The sequence below is a fragment of the Pleurodeles waltl genome, chromosome 9 (assembly GCF_031143425.1).
Source record: "Pleurodeles waltl isolate 20211129_DDA chromosome 9, aPleWal1.hap1.20221129, whole genome shotgun sequence".
NCBI lineage: Eukaryota > Metazoa > Chordata > Amphibia > Caudata > Salamandridae > Pleurodeles > Pleurodeles waltl.
In genome coordinates, this window is record NC_090448.1 from 152,255,271 (window position 1) to 152,271,704 (window position 16,434).

The 16,434-nt window shown below is 40.1% G+C and overlaps 1 protein-coding gene across 2 annotated transcripts in view; it reads right to left on the reverse strand.

The window, feature by feature from the left end:
• Positions 1-16,434, reverse strand: part of ERC2 (ELKS/RAB6-interacting/CAST family member 2) — a 2,244,592-nt gene that overhangs the window by 1,911,243 nt on the left and 316,915 nt on the right. Inside the window, exons 3-4 of one of the 2 annotated variants that reach the window (XM_069206452.1) lie at positions 9,704-9,727; positions 6,231-6,647 (exon numbers count right to left, since the gene is read on the reverse strand). In XM_069206452.1, the coding sequence (XP_069062553.1) occupies positions 6,231-6,647; positions 9,704-9,727 (441 nt within the window). The remainder of the gene's footprint in view (positions 1-6,230; positions 6,648-9,703; positions 9,728-16,434) is intronic. The other variant, XM_069206453.1, reaches the window with a different exon arrangement.

Genomic DNA, 16,434 nt, shown 5'->3' on the forward strand with positions numbered 1-16,434 from the left:
CTCATTACGGGTTGAACAAAGGAGGTCACTTTATTGTATAGGGTTTGTTGGAGGGAGCAAGGTCTGCTCTCTCAACCCTTAGGTCACATTGGGAGGCGAACCTTGGGATGCCTCTCTCTGATTCCTCCTGGAGGAAGATATTGGTCACTAGCCCTGAGGTATCTCAGAATGCCTGCTTCAGACTCATTCAATTCTTTCACTACTATATCAGGCCTGTTTGACTCCCCGGTGCATACATGCTATGTTCTCGGCCGTGGCCTTGCAGTATCGCCAGTGTACCGTCAGAGACATGGCCGTTTTTCATATGGTCTGGTCCTGCCCACTCCTGTCGCCATACTGTATGATTGCCCTTCAGGTGGCTCAGGGGGCCATGGATAGGGAATTCCCCTTGAGCCCTTCGTTATGCTTATTGGACCTTCATGAACATTCATCGGCTCGGAAGGTTACCAATAATTTCTAGGTCTGGCCTTGATCATCTCCCACAAGCAACTGACTGTGTGTTGGAAGTCTGAATAAGGGCCCAAAATATATTGATGGTTCTCAGAACTGAACAATGCGGGGACTGTGAGCAAGAGGCAATTCACCAGGAAGAGGCTTGGGGAGTCTGGAGGATTTCAACACTGCATACATGGAACACTATCCTGTTGGCTTGAACCGAGGGAGTCGGTGTTGATTGATGATTCTCAGCCTGGCAGCTTTGAGCCGGCTACAGGCACTGGAATGATGAGTGACTTCAAATGACACCCCCTGATGGTCCACAGCTCTCTTTCTTTCCTTGCTCTAACTATTCTATTCATTTTGGATTGTGGCTCTAGGGGTGAATATGTGGGGGGGGGTGAAAGGAGAGGACAACAGTGCTCACCCATCTTCATTTGGTGTTCCTTGTACTCCTGTGATTTCTATTGAGGCCCTTCTTGGAAGATGTGCTCATTTCCAGGGGTATGCTGTTTCTGTTACTGCTTCTAACTGAACATTTATTGCATTGCTTGTTTACAGTTGTCCTGTCTCTGTAAGACACCTCCGGCATTGTTCATGTTAATGTTTTTTAATTTTGCTTTGATGCGATGTGCCATGAAACTCAATACAAATATTCAAAAATAAATTTTCTGCCACATCATGTGTTAGTCATGAGAAGTCTATGAGTATTACCAACTTGCAAGTTTAACAGCTAAGAGATCTGTAAATGTTATTATTGATACATTTCACAATATCCTTTTCAAATACTACTATGTAAAAGAACTACTGAATGAATTTACACCAAACCACAAAAATGCTTTTCATGTGAAGTACTGTTACCATTCGAAATTTGGTGCAAATTTGTTTTAGGGCTCTTTTGTAAAAGGAAATATGTTGTGCCCCCCCCCCCTTTCCCCATCCCCCATTAACATATCATATCCCTATATGGGTCTCCAAGAAAGTTGGCATGGTAATAGAGTTAAATAGATTTACTATGAGCGTGCAAAATATTGTGCAGATTTGTCAAGCAGGGCCCACCTAACAAGCACATCAAAAATGCTAAACGATAACTACAGAATTGTGTCATCTGATAATCTAATCTATCTTTATCTATTTGTACAAACAATGGTTTCAAATCTCATATTTCAAAGGGATAAAACATATACATTAATTTCCATCATTTGCCAATAAGACTTAATTCCCACCTTCAATTATGAATTCAGTCCGATTTCTTTCTCACCAGCTAATTTCCATTTACGTTTGATAGTACATTTAGATAAAACAGCCCCAGAGCCCTCTGCTAATATTCATCAGTCTCTTCCTATTTGCAATCAGAACCCATTTCAGCTGCACCTTTCATGCATTATTATGACATCCCTTTCGTGTTGACAGCGAGAATGTGCCTTTTAGCACACCAGAACACGTCACGTCTTTCCTAAACTCCAAACCTCTTGACAACATAATTAAACCTTTTCTTTTCTTCTTAATGCTGCTTTGTCCCGTTTTTAAATTTTTTATCCTGTTAGAAATAAGACATCTTTCTAAAGTACACTCTATCGAAGTAGACATGTATGATTAAAAATAGTAACAAAACGTTTGTATTCTGTGGTCAAGTGAAGCCATTTTGGTTTCGAAACAACTCGCCTTCAGCCTTATGGTTAATTAATAGCATAACAAAAAAATGTATTGCCATGTTTTTTCATGACTAGCCGATCATGCTTTTAATAAAGCACTATACAAAAAAACACTAACCACCAGAGGCCAGATTTATCAAGGGGTTGTGTGGTCACACAAGGCCACGCAAGGCAAGGGATGCCCTTAAGTGAGATTTACTTTGCCATGCAGAGTTGCCTTGCATGACACGTGTGGCATAGTAAATGTGGAGCAATGCAAAGCAGCGCAAGTTGCTCTGTTGCGTTAATCTACATTGGGAAGGCATTCCATGGGTGGAGCGTCGGTGTTCCCACTCATACACACATAATTTTTAGTGCATTCCCAGATTTACTAAGACTAGACTTCCCAGGTGAGCCCTAATGAGGAGAAATATGTTTATTTCTCCTCATTTCCTCTTTCTATGTTTGCTGCATTCTGCAGCACACACTGAAAGAGGAAAATGCTTCTAAGGATTGTTTTTGTGCATGGAGGTGTCCCTTCTTGCAAAAATTAATTCTGCCTAAAACGTAGGCACACTTGCACCATGACGCAAGAGTGCTTGCATTGTTTGCTTGGCAGTCACAAGTGCACCAATGCAGAGAGAGAGGAGGAATGTGCCTTATGTTAGTAACTATGGCGCATTCCTGCTCTTTCTTTTTGACACAGCACATCGAGTTGTCTTGCTTCATTGCGCTGCACCAAATGTTGGTAAATCTGGCCCCTTGGTTCTCTTCCCTACACCTACTGCCTGCTATATTTTGTTTTGCAGAACCTACCATTGTTTTCAGTGATGCATGGTTTTAAAGTTTCATTGACATGTTGATGTTTACACCTCCTCCCGCAGGGTTCATAGGAACAACGAATAAAGGCAGTTATAATTTTGTTTGATTGGTTGGTAAAATGTATTTGCCTCATCATCACCTTTGGTACCTTAGCCCCCAGTCTTGATCTGCGTGCTTCTCTTTTGCACATTTTGTTTGCATAAAGTGGACATGATTGGATGATGAGTGTGAGGAAGAGACACAAGCCCGTTCAGCAGCTTCCCGTGAGGGTGAGAGATTAGGACTGAAACAGTCATCCCTGTCTTGTTATACAGGGAGTGCAGAATTATTAGGCAAATGAGTATTTTGACCACGTCTTACTCCAAGCTGTATAGGCTCGAAAGCCTACTACCAATTAAGCATATTAGGTGATGTGCATCTCTGTAATGAGAAGGGGTGTGGTCTAATGACATCAACACCCTGTATCAGGTGTGCATAATTATTAGGCAACTTCCTTTCCTTTGGCAAAATGGGTCAAAAGAAGGACTTGACAGGCTCAGAAAAGTCAAAAATAGTGAGATATCTTGCAGAGGGATGCAGCACTCTTAAAATTGCAAAGCTTCTGAAGCGTGATCATCGAACAATCAAGCGTTTCATTCAAAATAGTCAACAGGGTCGCAAGAAGCGTGTGGAAAAACCAAGGCGCAAAATAACTGCCCATGAACTGAGAAAAGTCAAGCGTGCAGCTGCCACGATGCCACTTGCCACCAGTTTGGCCATATTTCAGAGCTGCAACATCACTGGAGTGCCCAAAAGCACAAGGTGTGCAATACTCAGAGACATGGCCAAGGTAAGAAAGGCTGAAAGACGACCACCACTGAACAAGACACACGAGCTGAAACGTCAAGACTGGGCCAAGAAATATCTCAAGACTGATTTTTCTAAGGTTTTATGGACTGATGAAATGAGAGTGAGTCTTGATGGGCCAGATGGATGGGCCCGTGGCTGGATTGGTAAAGGGCAGAGAGCTCCAGTCCGACTCAGACGCCAGCAAGGTGGAGGTGGAGTACTGGTTTGGGCTGGTATCATCAAAGATGAGCTTGTGGGGCCTTTTTGGGTTGAGGATGGAGTCAAGCTCAACTCCCAGTCCTACTGCCAGTTCCTGGAAGACACCTTCTTCAAGCAGTGGTACAGGAAGAAGTCTACATCCTTCAAGAAAAACATGATTTTCATGCAGGACAATGCTCCATCACACGCGTCCAAGTACTCCACAGCGTGGCTGGCAAGAAAGGGTATAAAAGAAGGAAATCTAATGACATGGCCTCCTTGTTCACCTGATCTGAACCCCATTGAGAACCTGTGGTCCATCATCAAATGTGAGATTTACAAGGAGGGAAAACAGTACACCTCTCTGAACAGTGTCTGGGAGGCTGTGGTTGCTGATGCACGCAATGTTGATGGTGAACAGATCAAAACACTGACAGAATCCATGGATGGCAGGCTTTTGAGTGTCCTTGCAAAGAAAGGTGGCTATATTGGTCACTGATTTGTTTTTGTTTTGTTTTTGAATGTCAGAAATGTATATTTGTGAATGTTGAGATGTTATATTGGTTTCACTGGTAATGATAAATAATTGAAATGGGTATATATTTTTTTTTGTTAAGTTGCCTAATAATTATGCACAGTGATAGTCACCTGCACACACAGATATCCCCCTAACATAGCTAAAACTAAAAACAAACTAAAAACTACTTCCAAAAATATTCAGTTTTGATATTAATGAGTTTTTTGGGTTCATTGAGAACATGGTTGTTGTTCAATAATAAAATGAATCCTCAAAAATACAACTTGCCTAATAATTCTGCACTCCCTGTATAAGCATCTGGGAAAAGCCATTAGGCATGTGCAGAATCTGTTACATGCTGTTTGCCTCCATTACTCACATGCCAGCAACATCTATAAGCTGCATATGTCAGGTACTCCAAAAGAACATTAAGGCAGATGTCTTTTGAGTCGCATATTGTCTAACAAGTTCCAAAGACGTTAGATATGAAAGACAGTGAGTTACCTTATAGCCCAATGAATCTAAATGGGCGCTATGATTAAGGCGCTATGACTTGATAATCAAGCATGTGTGTAATAGAGGCTAGTGGGCTTGTAGCAGCTTTAATTCTCAATTAAAGCAGTGTGTCTTGAAGGACCAAGCTGGGGCAGAAATAGAAATATATCAGATTGATGCAGTAAAGCGGTTGGCAGCACAGCATCACAGTTAATCACTTTCCTTCCTTTCTATATTGAATGTTAATGATACAGAGATGGGGTTTAGTCCTGTATCAAGCCAGTATCTGTCAAGATGGAAGGCAAGGTCTGCGCCGTTATTATCGTATCATGCCACTGCCTCTGAGTCGCTATAGGGCTGTGGTATGAATGAGACATGAATGAAGGAGGAACATATCAGGAGCATATCTAGAGAGACCTCCTGCAGTCATTCATTTTGCTGAAGGATGAGTTTTAATGCACAGGCAACCTTGTCTAGAGTTTATCCATGTGGATTGTACTCAACAACCACAGGATCTTGATGTTAGACCTTGCTCATGCGGTTCCTGTTGTGGACGTGACAGTGCACAGTGCTGTGGTTGTGCCTTTGTTCATGAGATGAGATCTCAAAGCCTCTGCACTCTCCTCTCACTGATAGTCGTATATAGGAGAGTGCTCATCTTTAGGCACTAGTTACATCATTTTGTTATCAGTTTACATGTGAAGCCACAACTAGGGATTGGAGAGTTATTTTTGTGATTGTGTTTGTAGCAATTGCTGCAGTGGGCTTTTTTTAAGTCAATTTGAAGAACTAATATTTTTTCAGTATAGACATTCAGTTGGTTCTGTTTTCCACAGACTCTCTGATGGGGGTAATTTGTGTTCACAGAATATCAAAAAAAACAAAGGGTCTTGCTTGAGTAAATCCCCTTTGGCAGAATCCTGACAATAGGGAAATTATTATGGAAAAATATAACCACTGCATTCTCCTCTAGATGTAGCATTTCTTCCAAAACTCAGAGCATTTTCCATTACCAGCCAATTATAAATCAACACCTTCATCGTAAACAAATATGCAGCTGTATACCTACATACTATAAGAATCACATTTATTTATAAGCAAAATACTTGATTTGTAAAGTTCTCCTTTCTCAACTTTATTATAATAAGTATAGGAACTGCTTTGGATTTTTGTATACATATTCCGCATATTGGACCTTTATGTTCAAAATCGAAAGAAAACATAAAATGGCAAGTGCACAGTCAGTAGTTTCATAGTGTGCTTGAAGCATGAAGGTTGAAGTGTTAAGACACCGATCTTACCTCTCGAAGATGCATATTTTCTTTGTCTTTCTGGTCTAAAAGCACTTCCAAATGATTAACCTGAGATTCAGCTTCAACCATCCTGCGTGCTCTCTCATTTTCGTCGTCCATCCCTTTGGAAGGCAAACCTTTGCTTTGCAACATTTCCAGAAGCTTCTTTATGGATTCGTCTCTGGCGTTCAGGGTCTGCTTCTGCGTTTCAATTCTCAACTCCATTTCTTCAAGAGTTTTTCGTAAGAGAAAGAGCTCTTTTGCTTGCCTGTCGTGTTCTGCCTGAAGCCTGCGGAAATTCTCCTCTGTAAGCTCGATTGTAAAATGCTCAGCACCGCGGTTTCCACTTTCTTGCTGAAGCAGGTGGTTGAGGTCTCTCTGAGTTCGAAGTTCATCTTGCAGTGCATGAATCGTCAATTGTAAATGCTAGAATGTAAGGGACATCGTTAGTAATATGTTGCATGGCTTTTATTCATTTCTAGAAGGACAGTAATAATATTTGCAATTCTAAATAGAATCATCTAACATCATAACAAACAATGTATCGATTACTTCTATTCATACCAATATACATCTTATATATTTATCAATATCTATATATCTATATACATATATCTATCCACCCATCCAACCATTCATCATCTATCTATATTCACTAAAAGAAAACAAAGGTTTGAGGAGCGTTATGGTTAGAGTCAGATTTTACAAGCACAAGACCATAGAAATTAAACACATAACTATATTTTGTGCCCTAAGGTATAACTTGCGCCCTGCCATGCACATTTTTCTCATCAATAATTTTATTGCAAATGTTGCAATTATATATTAAAAAGGATGTCATAGAAGATGTCATTATTGATGTAGTATGTGGGATAAGCAGCAGTGCATGGTGAGGGTGCGAGTTATAGTTACCTTAGGACATGAGTTATAGTTTCTTGAGATAAGTATAACTATAACTGTTGAATTTCTATTTGTTGTGCATTCAAAATCTGAACCTAACTATAACGTCCCATTACCCTTTGTTTATTCAGTGAATATATAAGTTTTTTTTAGTTCTACCAGTGCTTAATTTGTAAAGAAAAACATGCTGGTGCCCACAGCTCTCCTCTGAAACATGCGGCTGCTGCAAAACAATGTGCGAGCACAGAATTCTGAGGCAGCAGAAGCCTAAAGCCATCTCAGGCCTCTTTAATACATTTACAGCCACTGCCTGCCACTTCTGCTCACTCTTGCAGCTTTCTGCTTTCTCCCTGTGTTACCCTTTTTCTCTTCCTCCGTCTTTTCCGTATGTGTCTTTTGCTTGCAGTAAATGTTTGAGGCTGGAAAATAAGTGCTGGCACTCAAAAATAACTGCCAGTGCCTTGCACCAGAAACCACTGGCTCAAATTAAGCACTATCTATTTCCTAACTGTAACGTCCCTTTAACCTTTATTTTTTCAGCAAATTTTCAGGGTTCTTTTAACATTAAGTAATACTTAATTACCTTATGTTAATTCAACCCCCACCACACCAGGAGTTTGGCTGCAGGGACCGGCCAGGCCCTGCAGCCAACCCCCCCCATTGGCATTAAACCCCACGCCAGACACGGCCTTTGGCCATGTGCGGCGGGAGTTGGTTGCACCCCGAGGCCCAGCCAATTAATGCAAGGGGGAGGAGGACCATCCAGTCCCCCCTCTCCAGGCCGCTTTCAGCCCCTGGGACCCTATCCCCTGGGCCCTGGCTAGTAAGGGCAAGGGAAGCGGGCTGTGTAGCTGATTTTGAACCCTGGAACCTCAGCCCCCGGGGCCTGGTCACTTAATGCTTGGTGCCCTCGCCCCACAAATGAAACCCAGTGTCCACTGTTGGCAAACAGGGGGAGCCTAAATGACCCCATAGTCCTTACAGGCTCCCCGCCTCCAGAGGAAGCCGGCATTGCTCTTGCGCGCAGGGAGCAGCAAAAAATTATGTTCTCTGTGTGCAGGAGAAATTTTTTTCATCTGTTTCCGCTGTCAAGCGGGCATGGAAACAGATGAAAAGTTCACTCCCAGTGGGCTGCAGCAGATTTCCTGCTCCTGCCCGCTAGTAGCAGACTTACTGTTTGTTCTCGCTTGGCAGGAGCTGTCAAAGCTCCTGCCAAGCAAAAGCACCTCAGAACATAAGTGTGGGCACCTTGGAACATAAGAGCCGGCCCTGGGAGGTGGCGGTCCCCAGGGCCATTTATGGCTCCAGGAAGGGGGCCATGCTTCATTCAAATTATACAGGCAGCCCCAAGAAAGTGGTAGTTCCCAGGGCCGAAACTGGTTTGGGGCTACGCAGGCCTCCCTCCCCTTGATCAATTCACCCTGCTCTAGGGAGGTGGTGGACCCTAGGGCTGCAAATGGCAGGGCTCCGCTCCCCCTGGTAAAGTTCAGCTAGGTCCTGTGGAGGTGGTGTCCCTGTGGCTGGAAAGGGCCCAGGTGGAGGGCCAAGTGGCAAACCAACACTGCACACAGATTAGGCTGGCACAGTGACCCATGGTCAGATTTTCCAAGCAGTCCTCCATGGACAACCAACCACTGCTACACACAGCATTTGGCCATGCACAGCCCAGCCTTCGGCTGCATCCGGCTGATAGCTAACCCCTACTGCAAAAGCCCATGCACAGGGGAGGTCAGTAAGCGCAGCTGTAGTGCACCAAATTGTTTTATATAAACAATTGTTCTAACCACGGGCTCGAATCATGAATCCTAAGACCCTAAAGAGGTCTGTGGGACCCAGGGACAATTTAGGCATGGCAAATCTGACGCTGATTTCACAAATTCTATGATAACAATCAATGTACATACTCATTTTAATGCTGAGGGCCCTTCGAGGCACCCACAACGATCTAGGGGTCAGATTGTCTTACCCAGCACCCTGATGCCCCTTTGTTGTTATTTTTCCCAACACAGTGCTCAGTGAACCAGGCAAGATTTTATATATATATATATATATATATATATATATATATATATTATATATATACACATATATATATACATATACATATATATATATATATATATATATATACACACAAACCATCAACTGCCCAACTGTAAATATGTTTTTGAGCTTTTCCTAAATTATATCAATAGTGCAAATGATCATCAATGCATAAAATATAATATCACATCATAGATAAGAATTACATTCAGTGAGTTGTTGCTAAATTGTGTGATATGAAAACATTCATCAAGAGAATTGTGAGAATGTCTCAATTTCTTTTATAAGTAAGTGATTCATTATATGTGCTTTCTGTTTATTTTTTAATACTTATCAATGTCTTTGATAAGTAACTGATTCATTAAATGTTCTTTCTGTTTATTTTTTAATACTAACACATTTTACAGAGCTGATAACCAACAGAGCCAAAAAAGAAAAGCTTATTAAAGAAAATGACACCCATGACAATAAATAAAATATACTATTGGCTCTAGCACATGAACGTTGTCAAAGCAAATGACTGCAAATAGTGGACAAACCTTTGTTCTTCGTGCATCCAAAAACTGTACAGCATGGTAAACGAAAGAAATTAAGCAAAAATCAACATAAAACAGAAAACGCAAGCAACAAATATCCAACAGAAAGAACTCAATTCAACATAGGATAGTCTTAAAAGGAAAACCGTTATTCAAACGGACATAAAGAAAGGCATTACATATTTATGAAATTAAGCAAAACAATCAGAAATTGAGAAATCTGTATAATACAAAAACATGTAAAAACACATGCCTATTTTATTTTATAAATCTACAAAAACAATCATGTCTTGATATTTATATACCAACATAGGTTTATTGAATGTTTATTGTGCTTTGTGGTGATCTTTTTCATATCGCAAAAAAGGCACTGTACCATTTTTATTAACAATAAAGTTTATACTGTTTTTTGTTGAATTAAATTTAATTATCCTGCATGCCACAAATTGATTAAAAAAACTGCAGACTGCATGGTGACCTTTCCAATGCCACCCTATGGCTAAATGTATTTTATGGAAATGATAATGCTCCTGCAACCTTATTGATATGCAAGAAAAATGTTTTTGCATAATATCACCCAAGAAGCCACTCTACAACACATGCTCTGTTACTACTTGAACCAGAAAAGAAGGAACATACTGGAGGATGAGTGCCTTTACAAGCACTCGGGAGATGGCGAGCAACTACACCATGGGCAACTGGAATGCGACTTCACCCTTCGGACAAACAGGCTAAAACCTTAGCTAGACCTTAGCTCTTTCTAAAGAGAACTCCAGCCAATAGTACTATGAATAACATGAGTCTGACCGAAAGATCCTTCTGTGAATTATGTTGGGTTGTTTGTGTGATTTCTGATAAGAAACTTGAACCAACATGTAGCAATTGTTTTGGCCATGTTAGATGTCAAGTATATAGAGTATATAGAGCTGCACACAATAGCATTTCATTAGGTTACCAATGTCTTTTCGGGTGGGGATCCCCACAGATATTACTTTTTGTGCAGTAATTTTACTATTATGGTGGCATTATTTTTGACCTTTGGGTAATCTACCTATGTATTTTTTTGCTCCCTGCTTTACCTTTAGTTCTTACCATGCTGTCAGTCTTTGATTAACCCTTCCTCTGAACTATCCTTCTGCCTCTGTAAATATTGTGGCTCTGAGCATCACTCTTCCTCACAATTGTTGCTATGTTCCCCAACCCACTTACATTTGTGCATGCAAGATGTTCTTTTTTCTCATGTTTACAGTTTGATTTCTCTCAGTTTATCTCTTGCACACTCCATATCACAACGCAAACCCTTTGTACCTTCAATTTTCCTCCAACTCACCCGTCATTATTAAAAGTATGTTTCTCACATTTCTGTGCTTTTGACATTTCTCTGTGTTCAGAGATGTTTTAAGGCATTTTAAGACATGAGGTAATATCTAAGGTGTTTTAAGGCATAAGGTAATTATCTTTCACCCAATCCTTTAATTGTTGATTCTCACTTTCGCTATCAGTTTTGTGGCCTTGATCCTAATTTTAATCTCAGTGACTTGTGAGGTGTATGTCTATCTTACTTACCTTGATCTTCCAATAACATACTTTTGGGGTAATTGCATGTATGCGGCTCTTATGCCTGTGTCTCTAAGTGTGTCTCTAAGCCCTTTTGTATTGATCTCTAGTTTATTTTCTCTCTGTTTAAGGTGCATGTACCTGTTGTATCTCATTCTCTCAGCTCTCTCTATTTCTCCTTTTTCTAATTTCTGGCCCTCTCTATGTCCCGCACGTCCAATTCCTGGGATGCAGAGATAAAAAGACAAGTTGGAAGAAGTCAATGTTGCTCCGAGATCATCACCTATCTGTCCCTCTTCTTAAGCATTCTCTTACCGAAGTGTGAAAGGTGGGCAGACAGTACAAAAAATTAGAACATTTCCCACCCCTCTTGCCCTCTCACTTACTTTCTTTAGGGGACTAAAATGAAGGGCTGTAATCAGTGACCACTGCTCATAGAATTGAACCTTAGCACTCCCATATTCCCAATAGCATGGAAAGTGGGAAGATCTACCCATACTGCTCAAGAGGTGTAGTTGAGAAAGAGGATCAATTCATCTTCCAATTCGTACCCAATCAAATATCACATAACCTTTGATATCAATAACTTCACTAAAGCTACCCAGTGTTCCTGACCTGACTTTTAGCACTTCTTTATGCCTGAGCCCTCTGGAGTGAGCCAGTTTTGGGATATTGTTCTTGAACCTAATAGCACTATGTAAGGGTTGTGTACTGTTAGTTTCCACTAAAAGTTTTTCAATGCATACAGAAGAAAGTCTGCTGTAATTTAAGTCACAAACAATATACATTTATAGACATTCAGTTTGGATATATGCAGCCTGGTTTTGTCTATTTTTATATGAAGAAATAAAGAATAAAGATTGTTTTGAAATCAACAGCATATGTTTCCTTATTGGACATTTTATATGGATGGACAACCACACCTCAACTTTATGCATATTTGAGAACATGGTTCATGTAAAATGTGACTAATTAATGTGGAAACATAACCTAGCTTGATTGTGGAGTGCTACACCTTTGGGAGATTATTCTTATGCGTGAAACACTCAGCACTATTAAGTGTGGTTGGCTGCCAAACTGATGGTCAAAGGTCCTGTGCACTGGGGCTTAGCTGTAGAGTGAAATGAGTGCAGGGTCTGTTGACAGGCCCAACCCTATGCACGCTCAGACAGTCAAAGGCTAAACAAACTGGGGGTCGGTCAGATAATGGATTGGATACTGGGGCTCTCCAGAGGCATTGCCTGCAACCACACTCAGCAATGTCCATCCAAAAGATGTGCACAGCTGGGGGTTGACTGTATAAGAGCTGGCTATGTGCAGCAGAGTGGGATGCACAGATGAGTGGAATACTGCAAAATAAAAACTTGGCATTTAGAGGCACCATATTATCATAGAATACATAAGTCAATGCAAAATCTTTATAAAGAATGATATATAGCTTAAGATATGTTGAAAACACTCAAACATTCCTTAAAAAACAGTTTAACTTATATGGTTAACAAATAAACCTTCAAACCACTGAAGCCGGACAGTTATAATTAGCTGTGCAAAACACAACTCTCCCCAATTTACTTTTCATAACCTTAGGCAAGATCTCGCAGATGCCATCTCAAGTGACTTCATCAATTACATATCTTGTGCCATCACATATCACCTCACCACTGATGCCTTTAATGCTATCGCTATGAATAAACGGTTATTTGTGGCATGCAAGTTGTGATTTGTAGTTGTTCTTTGCAACCCAATGTGGTCTTAACTCATTGCAGATCGCTTTCAGCCTTGCACAGTGGTGGTTGAGAGCGGCCTCTGGCCTTCTGTTGTTATAATCTGTTATTTATTCTTTATTATGTAATATCTCTTCTCTTTTAGTCAGGTTTATGCCAAATTCACATGGCACATGTCAATCATGCACACCTGTAAACCACATTTGTATTGTTAATGACATTACTTTGCAGACTTTACTTTTTTAAGTATTTTAATTGGTTTTACCAAATTCAAAAATCAATTCTATTCTTTTGAATTAAGCATCTCTTCCATGCCAGAATAGGTATCCTTGCATAACGAAATCATAATGTAAACTGGATATAAAATACTGCCTATGAGGTTGCAACCAACAGGGATGTGGGACCACAAAGAAGCAGTGGTTTAACTACTACTTTTATTCATGCTGAGAGTGATCTAGACAGGCCTTTTTTGAAGCCACAGGAGCCCGCTACACAATAAATTGCAGATTTAAATGTTGTCACTTGTCATACTTGTTTATTTTTGGTTTACACATGCATTTATTTTAACCCATGTTATATTTATAAAGTCCAGGCTGTCTGGTAGTATTATGACCAAGGAGAGCATTATATATGATGAAAGGCAGATAGTTGCATTTCCAGTGAAGTTCAAAATGAAAGCTGAGTAGTGCAAATAAACAACAGACCTCGCTCCTAACTTAATATGGCTTGCGTGGCTTTTCGCTGAAAAGCAGTCAATTTTATATTTTTGGACATGCATGCCTTGCAGTGACAAAGCCGACCTGAACTGTAAATGACCGAAGAATATTGGAGAGAGGCCTCAATATGTGTGTATTTGAGTAGCACATTATTGAGATGCTCCATTATAAATCACTACATAAAGTAAAGATGAGTTAAAATAAATATTGCAAGTATCCTGAATTTACATGTTGGAGTGAAATATCCCTGTGGTATTTCTATAATCACCACAGAGTAGCAAGCCTGGTTGTCCAATTATATTTAGTTTAAATCAAATCCTGAAAGCACTTGGTTGTAGGAAAGAAGCCACTTTTAATAGGAATGGATTCCGTATTAAAAGGATAACAATTATTTGGTAATGTACAACGCTGGTTACTTTTCTGACCCTACAGTCGCGTTGCTGTTCCACCGATGTTTAAGTCTCCATAATGCCATTATTACGTTATGTCTTTTCTTAATTAGAAACTGAAGTAAAGAGCAATGCACAAAATACTACATGTTTTGCGCTATTTATGTTTTCAAGTGTTGGGGTTAGCTCTTTGCTTTTGGAGCACTGCACTGGATACTGATAAAACTTCCTTAGTCTCAACCAGTTTCAAGACCTTCACCACAATAGACAATAGGAGGCTGGAGGTTCTCGCTTCTTTTTCAAATCTTCTGGAATAGTCTGTTTCTATATTTCAGGATAGAATCAAATATGCCCTTTTCGTAAATGCCGAAATGCTGGATTGCTTTTGCAGGAAGCACTAAGAGCTGAACTCTGCATACATTGCACCATTGCACATATTAATCTGCAATTGCATATCCACTGCTATGATGCACAAAACGTTCAACCTTATTGGCTCACTCTGCATAATTTGCAACTATCAATACTATGTATGATAAGTAGATCCTACACTTCTGCTAATCTGGTATGGTTAGTTGGAAAATATCTAACTTTTGCTGTGACTTAACCTGCATAATCTGAAATATTTCTATATGATTGTGACATACGGAGCTTGTCATCAAACACATAAGCCCCTTTTATCTTGTGGGGCTTGGGGAAAGGAGAGAAGTACATAGGGCAAACTTTTGTGCCCTCCGAATATATGATGAACACATAGAAATCAAATGTGTCCTTGATACGTGAAAGCCCGACTTGTTGGCTACACCACCTATTTGTATGAGAAATTCCTCGGTCACAGTTGGGTTTTTAACTCTTGGCATTTCATTGTTGAGGTACACTGGGCATTTGCTTAAAAAGAACGGGGAGCCCCCCACCCCCCCCACCCCCCACCCCCCCCCCCACCCTCCCAGGTGTCATGATTCATCTTTGGCCATCCTGCGCTCACCAAAGCATGCTCTAATGGCGGACAGACCCTCGTTGTAATACTGAGGGGGAAATCTAGGGAGAATGAGGGAAAGGGAAGTATCCAAATACAAATCCCTAACAAAAGTACAATCAAACTTTTATTATGGGGTGGAGGACAGATGGTTAAAATACATAGCAGGACAAAGGAGATGCAGTTATGACGCCCTTGCCCCACTTAGGTTGATATGTCTCAGTCTTTATCTGGTAAACCAAGGGATCCAGGGCTTTCTTGAGGACCAAACAAGCCCTATAGGACCCTGTCTGTTTCCTTTTCACGTAACAAAGGCATGTTTGTTTTTTGTGTGTACACACATAGCATGGCCAATTATGTAAAAGGTGGCATACATTCACCACTCAGTTATGTTTAGAACTCAATACTTGTGCTTACATGCTTGGACTCCCCAACATATTTTAACACTTTAATGGATGTAACCCTCTTGAGTAGGTCTCTGCACATTAATTTTGCTAAACCTCTATATAGTGGTCTATAAATTATTATGGCATTAGAGGTCTGGTAGTAAGCACAAAATAGCTCAGGAGAATATCATCCATTATTACTGCCACCACAGATACAACTCACTTAGGTGTTAAAAACAAGCATTATAGGCAACATTGGTCCTACAGTATACACTTTACAGATAGCATAAATCACATTAACAATCAACCACAGATATAAGGGAAACTCACATTGACTGATGTTCAATATGTATACAATTGTTGAGGTAAAGTCAAAATACTGAATACCAGTTCCAAAAAAATAACCTACTACACACAGCTTTAATTTGCATAAAACCTGAGACACTTACCAAACCTATATTGAAAAATAAACTTGATATTAGCAGAAAAGTGGGTACTGTAAACAGTTTGTTTCTATTTGGAAAAAGTGTAAACTTTATCACACTGTTTACAGACAGTGAACCTCTCATGATAAATACAGAGTATTAAAAAATCTACTAAGAATAGTGCACACTCTACGCAACAGTTGTAAAAAAAAACTATTTTGTAAAATTAACTACAGACTAAAGTTGCAAAAGAACATACTATCTTCAACCTTCATACTGTGGTGAAAACTTTACAGATAGCCCTTCCTCTGAAGTGTACAAGCAGGCATACAAAGGTTAGTACCTAGTGAACACAATCTTCTATGTTAAGTATAAATTATCACGCTGACGCGATTCTCTCTAAAAACTTTAAACTGATTACAAAAGATAGTATATACAACGCAGAATCTTTCTAATGTTGGAAACTTTTTTTTTACAGAATCAAAATGTTGTATGGATCATAATGAATATAAGTTAACTCTCACTTGCTCACAGATTACTCTTGAATGCAAACATTTATGTGTT